We start from the raw sequence: 6,891 nt of genomic DNA, 5'->3' as shown, positions 1-6,891 counted from the left end.
AGTTAGTAGCACAGCTGGGACTGGGCCTGGGAAGAAATGTGGCCTGCCACCCACTGCACCTTCAGTCTTTGGGGAGCTGAGTCACAGGGTGGCCTTTGTCTCCCAGAACCTGCACCAAGTGACCATTTCTTGTCACGAGGGCTCTAAGAGGGAAGCGGGCACCCTCGTCATGTTGCTCAAATGAGGAAAGAGCCTGGGCCCCATGTGGCCCTACGGGATGCTCTGCATCTCAGGAGAGCCTAGGACCCTTGTCAAGATAGAAGGCCAGCCTCAGCGGGCAGAGCTGAGTCCAGAGTCCAGGCTCGTCGAGGGACGGCTGTGAATATGGAGGCCTGTCTGTGGGTTCCCAGGTGGACCAGGCCGAGCATGGGCTAGGGCTGGGCCAGCCCTGATGGAAACATGCTCTGGGGAAGCAGAGGCCTTGCTTTCACTTTCTCCCCTGACTCACAGGGCAACAGCATTCTAGGGAGAGATCAAGGCTGCTGGTCTCAGCCGAAATGGCCTCAGCTGCTTTTTCTTGCTTTTGTTTTCTGAGAGTCAAAAGAATGACTCCCCGATGTAGGAGGATGGGACATGCTGTGTGACCGTGGAAAGTCAGCTGTCCCTCTCTGGTCTGTAAGAGGGAACGAACCTTTCTGAGCTCACAAAGGTGTTGTGTTATGAGGGTCCAGTGAGTGGATGGGAGTGACGAGGCCCTGAGGGAGGTTGGTGGGTGGGGTGGGTAGGGATTCAGCTCTTCCTTGAGCTGTCGGAGGCTCAGAGCTTGGCCCCTGGATGGAGTCGTGAGCCTGCCCTCCACCCCATCCCTGACTCCCATGATCCTCTGGAATGGGACCTAGTTGTACTCAGACCCTGGTCATTTGAACTCTGCTTGATAAGCCTTTGGAAGGATCAGCCTGGGTCTCCTGGATCTGGGAGCTGATGGGGGTGAGGATGCTGCTGCTGCTCAGCCTCCTTCTCGGGCAGAGAGCTTCACAGTTGCCAGATGATGTTATCACAGTAGCATCTCACTTGATCCTGGAGCAGGCACTGTGGCTGGGGCAGGGCGGATATTATGACCCTCCTATTACTCATGGGGAAGCCAGAGCTGGAGAAGGAAAAGTGTTTCCTGGACCCTTCACACGGTTCCAGGTTTCCTTGGGTCCCTTTCAGTTCCTCAAGGGCCCTGGGCTGGCAGTGGCCAGGGGGTGAGGTTCGCGAAGGTGTTCTTGTGGGGGCTCCTGAGGGCAAACTGGGCATGAGGGGGAACTAGGTGGAGGAACAGGAGAAGCCGGAGCTCCGGGAGGCTCTGGAGCCACTGCCTGGCTGGGCTGCCGTTCCTGCCCGTTCTCCTCTGTCCCCTTCCAGCTAGGAACCGAGCCCCCTCTGGTGTCCTTTTCCACTCATCAGGTCCATGCGGCTACTCTGAGCCCCAGCCTCTGACCCGTGCCCTGGTTGCGCAGCCCCAGGCCTGCGGCACTTGCCCTTCCTCCCTTTCTTCCTTCTCTCCTTCCTTCCTCCCCCCGCGCCTCCCCCGCCTTTATTTTTAAGAATTCGGTTTCAGAAAAATCTATGTGCTTCTTTCCAAGTGCAGGGATCCTGGTGGGCTAGGGCAGGGCCTACTCAGGAAGTCGGTGAGAAAGAAGCCTGGCCAGAGGCAGAGATGGGAGCCCCCAGGACAGAGAGGCCAGAGTAAGAGACAGAGGCTTTCTTTGCCCAGGGGACTTTCGCACGCATTGGCTCCTGTCTCTCAGGTGAGCACTCTCTCTCCTTGGGAAACAGGCCAAGTGCTGAGCAGCAGTTGATGAGGAGGCCTGAAGTCTTACGTAATGAATCACCCCCATGGAGACAAAACCTGAATGCCCCAGCTTCTAAGGAGGGCAGGTTCAGGAGAGAGGGCTCCCTGGAGGAGGTGACACTGATGGGTCTTGCAAGATGGGTCGGGGGACACAGGTGCAACAGGAAGGGGACCAAGCCTGGGCAAAGGCCCTACGAAGGAATGAGCCTGGGGCTCTGGGTTGGGGAGAGGTGATGGAGACAGAAGAACAGGCAGGTAGGAAGGAGTAAGGCCAGCTCAGGACCGCTGGTGTCCAGGATGGAGTTTGGGCTTCACGCAAACTCAGTAACTCTTCAATCTTGGATCACAGGCTCCTTGGGACAGCTTAGGGAAGCTCCCCTTCTCCTCTGTACGGGGCAAATGCACCCGACGCCCTATCTGGAATCATGGGGGGGGATTCTTGGATCATGGGGTGACCCTTCAATGTGGATAACAGAGAGCCCCCAGGAAGGGGCAGCCTGAGAGCTAGAGGACCAGAGCAGTAGAGGCACCTCCAAGTATGGGCAGTGGCTCTGGCATCCTCTTCCTATGACATCTGTGCGCTCCCCAGAACATGCTGGATGGCCATGTCACCTCTTCCACCAGACGGTCTACGTCTGGGCCCCAAGAGGCTAAGATGTGACTGCTCTAAATCACAGATGTGTCCCAGGGGACACTGCTGGGTCGGGCTGTGGCTTAGCCGTTGTTCCATTTGGGCCCTAATGCTGTTCCAGCTCCCTCGGGGCCTGAGTCCAGGGCCTTAAGCCTAAGGGCTTTCCTTTGAATAACAAATTTAATCTTTCCGTTGAATAACAAAATTAATCTGTTTTTAAAAAATGACTAATACTTTCATGTACTAACGCATCAAAAAAGAGCAAAAGGGTGTGTGGTGAAAAATATTCTCCCTTGCCCCCGGCCCCAGCTCCACTCCCTTCCCCGGAAGGCAGTGTTGGGAACCCTTCCAGAGACCTTCTTGACACATACGCAAGTGCTATTGGTGTGTGTTTCTGTCCCCACAAGGGGCTTTCTTTCCAGACGCAGTGGCAGACTTCCCCTTGACAACTGGGCAGACCAGGGATTTTCAGACCGTGTCCCTGGAAGCCTTTGCGCCAGGCCCTGGCATCCCCACCACACATTCAGTGAATATTATTAAGCTTCCTCCCTTCCCCAGCAGCTACACTTCTGTCACTGCCTGGGAATGAGGGCAAGAAGGTCTGCTGCTGGAGGACAACTTGAAAGTCCTCAAGGCAGGTAGCCTCCAGGGTCCTTTACACCAGGGGTCCCCAACCCCCAGGCCACAGATATCTACCAGTCCATGGCCTGTTATGACCACGGCCGCACAGCAGGAGGTGAGTGGCAGGCGAGTGAAGCTTCCTCTGTATCTACAGCCGCTCCCCAGCGCTAGCATCACCGCCTCAGGTCATCAGGCATCAGATTCTCATGGGAACACTGGTCCTTGCTGCCTAAAAGGTTGGGGACTGCTGCTGTACACCATCCCTAAAACTGCTCGCTTCTGCTTGTTTGCCTCGAATGACAAGAAGCTCACTGCTACTTGAGGCAGCACATCTCTCCTGTGAACAGCTCCACTGAGAAGCTCTTACTCTGAGCCACGATCTGAACTCCCTGTAATTTCCACCTACTGGTTTTACGTTCTGCCTTATGGACCAGTACTCACAGGCCCTGGATTCTTCGTCTCATTTTACAGATGATGAAACTGAAGGTCAGAGAGGCCGAGTGACAGTACTTATATTTAGTATTTGTAGAGTACTAAAAACAGTGTGTAGCGCAGAGCAAGTGCTATGTAAGTGAGGATTAAGTGCAGACAAAAAATAAATAAATGAAACAAAATAAAGCCCGTGACTTCGCATTTGAGGCTCCGGAGTGGAGTAGGGCATTGCAAGCTTTTGGTAGAAATGGGCAAGTCCCTGGCCCTCTTCTTGCCCAACTCTGTTGCAGGCACCAAGCCCCCTCTGAGCAGGGCCGGGGAGCTCCTGGGAATGGCCCTGCCTGCTTACTGTTTGCATTCAGAATTGACAGTTTCAGAATCGACAAACTTACCTTGGCCCGAGTTGCCTCTGGGCTCCTGGAACATCTAAGACGAGTCCATTCCTCTCCTTGGGCCTTGGTTTCCCCAACTATAAAATGAGGGGGTTGGGCTGGATCAGAGGTCAGAGCCACCAAGTTTTTGTTAATTTGAATTAGTTGGCACGGGAGATTTTGCCCAGGAAGTCGGTTCCCCCAGCCCGCTTGAGACCTGGTGGCACTGGGCACACATTCCGCATGGCGGCGAGGGGCAGAGCGGTGTTATCTGCCTCCTGCACACAGAGTAGACACCTGCCAGCCTGTCTCACGTGTTTGTTGCCCGTAAGCCCCCGTGTTTGCCCTCCACAGACTGCATCATGTCTATAGATGCTTCCAATTCTGGAATTAAGTTAAAGCACATTTTCCTCGGCACCTACTGTATCCCCGTCTCCATGCTGGCGATGTGGAGACGGATGTGGGAAAGCCCTGCACCCCGGGGCCCCAGCCTCGGGGGCCCAGATGGGGTAGGGATTAGTTGCTCTTGGGCAGGAAACCTCTTCAAGAAGATATCTAGCCTGAACCTGAAGAGTGGGTAGAGTTTACCAAGTAGAGGGGAGGGCGGTCTGTTGTCACCAGAATCAGAACCGGTAACAGAAGGTCATCCCTCAGAGATCACTGAGGTCCCCTTCCTCAATCAGGGAGAGGATTTTTTGGTTCTTTTAGTGAAACCTACGCCACCTTTTCTGTGGGCTGGTCCGCTTCCTGGCCAGCAGATCAGGCCACTCCCTGAGCCTGGGACTGAGTCTGGCTCTCCAGAGTGCTGAGGGGTTTCAGGCAGGTTACTTTTCCTCTCTGGACCTCAGTACCTCATGCAACTCTTTCCTCCTCGAAGTTAAGACTGCTATTGAAAGGTTAAAACACACTGATCTCATCTCTCTCCAGAGGGCCGTGGGTGAATTTGGAGGGGCAAAGGGCTATCTCATTTGACCTGGGACCTCCACTCCTCACGTACCCCCACTGTGCCACTTCTGAAGACCCTAAGTCGGGAAGGAAGAGCATAGAGTATCAGAGATGTGAATCACCGACAGGTCTGATCTGGCTGGTTCTGCCCCCAGCCAAGGAGTCCGCCCTCCTGACCCGTTCCCACTCTGAAGGGAAGCCTCATCTAAGACCAATGTGGAGGTGACATCTTCTCCCCCTCCAAAAAATCACTTATTCATTCCCTCAGACCAAACTAATCAAGTCTCAGGGCTACTTGTAATGCTGTCCAGTGACTCTCTAAAGGTCTGAGCAGTGGTTTCCTTTCCTGGGTGCCTGCTGTCCTCTTATCTCCTGTAAGGTCCAAAGCGAGGCTTGACCCTCCCCTGAACCGAGGATACCGAGGCCAGGAGCAGGAAGCAGGGCATGAGTTTCTGACTCTTGGCCCTGCCTACCCTGGTTTCTCAGGCCTCTGACACTGGGCTTCTCTCCCCAGGTACAATGGCTTGGTGACCGGCGCGAGGGCCAAGGGCATCATTGCTATCTGCTGGGTGCTGTCCTTTGCCATCGGCCTGACGCCCATGCTGGGCTGGAACAATTGCAGTCAGCTGAAGGACAGGAACCACTCGCAGGAATGCGAGGAAGGCCAGGTGGCCTGTCTCTTTGAGGACGTGGTCCCCATGAACTATATGGTGTACTACAACTTCTTCGCTTGTGTCCTGGTGCCCCTACTACTCATGCTGGGTGTCTACCTGCGCATCTTCCTGGCAGCCCGGCGGCAGCTGAAGCAGATGGAGAGCCAGCCTCTGCCAGGGGAGCGGACTCGGTCCACGCTGCAGAAGGAGGTCCATGCGGCCAAGTCGCTGGCCATCATCGTGGGGCTCTTCGCCCTCTGCTGGCTGCCCCTGCACATCATCAACTGCTTCACCTTCTTCTGCCAGGAGTGCAGCCATGCCCCGCCCTGGCTCATGTACCTGGCCATCGTCCTCTCCCACTCCAATTCTGTCGTGAATCCCTTCATCTACGCCTACCGCATTCGCGAGTTCCGCCAGACCTTCCGCAAGATCATTCGCAGCCACATCCTGAGGCAGCACGAGCCCTTCAAGGCAGGTGGCACCAGTGCCCGGGCCTTGGCAGCTCATGGCAGTGATGGAGAGCAGATCAGCCTCCGCCTCAATGGCCACCCTTCCGGGGTGTGGGCCAATGGCAGCGCCCCCAATCCTGAACGGCGGCCCAATGGCTATGCCCTGGGGCTGGCGAGTGGAGGGGGTGCCCACGAGTCCCATGGAGACACGGGCCTCCCGGACATGGAGCTCCTCAGCCATGAGCTCAGGGGAGCGAGCCCAGAATCCCCCGGCTTTGACGGCCCCCTGGCCCAGGATGGAGCAGGAGTGTCCTGACGAGCCACGGAGTTTGCCCCTCCCTAAAGGAAGGAAATCTTTATTTCTAGTTGACGGGACCAGTCACGTTGGGAGAAGAGCAAGTGAGCTGGGGGACCCTTCCTGTGGCTGGTTCCCACTTTGGACTGAAGAGGGAGCCTCGGCTGGCACAGCATGAGGCCCAGCAGGAAGGGTTTGGAGTCCGAGGAAGCGGGCATTTCATGCTGGGAGACCCTACATCAGGCCAAGGCCACAGCACCAGAGCATCTTGGCTGGGCAGGGCCCAGTCCCCACTCCAGAAGCATCCAGAAGTGCCACCTGGTCTTCACAGAGCAGCTGTAGCAGAGCAGGCTGGCTGGCCCTGAGGCTGGGGAGTGCCCCACACACACCAGCCTCCCCAGACTTTCCAAGGATTCTGGAGCTGCTGTGCCCGGAGGCGGCGTTTATATTTTCTAGAGAAAACATAAGTGTGAGGATGTCCTTTTTATTTTATTATTTCCCCTCCCTGGCTGCAGGGTCTATTGTCCTGGCACCAGGAGTTGGCCCAGGGAGTCTCAGGCAGCCCTTTCCCGCCGCTGTGAGCTGCCATGTGCTTCTTACATCATCGGTCCTAGGGCCATCTCTTGGGTGACGAAGCTGGGCTCAAGGATGCACGGAGCCATAACGGAGTGGTGCCAGAGTGTGGCTTAAGAGAGGAAGCTGGGGCTGGCCGGCCAG

The 6,891-nt window shown here is 56.1% G+C and overlaps 1 protein-coding gene across 3 annotated transcripts in view; it reads left to right on the top strand.

The window, feature by feature from the left end:
• Positions 1-6,885, top strand: part of ADORA2A (adenosine A2a receptor) — a 10,475-nt gene extending 3,590 nt beyond the window's left edge. For all 3 annotated transcript variants that reach the window (XM_011356014.2, XM_011356013.2, XM_023528312.1), the window contains one exon: positions 5,292-6,885. In XM_011356014.2, the coding sequence (XP_011354316.1) occupies positions 5,292-6,195 (904 nt within the window). In that variant the 3' untranslated portion in view covers positions 6,196-6,885. The remainder of the gene's footprint in view (positions 1-5,291) is intronic.
• The last annotated feature ends 6 nt before the right edge of the window (positions 6,886-6,891 follow it).

The sequence above is a fragment of the Pteropus vampyrus genome, unplaced genomic scaffold, assembly GCF_000151845.1.
Source record: "Pteropus vampyrus isolate Shadow unplaced genomic scaffold, Pvam_2.0 Scaffold23, whole genome shotgun sequence".
Classification (NCBI taxonomy): Eukaryota; Metazoa; Chordata; class Mammalia; order Chiroptera; family Pteropodidae; genus Pteropus; species Pteropus vampyrus.
This window is presented reverse-complemented; position numbering and strand designations above follow the sequence as displayed.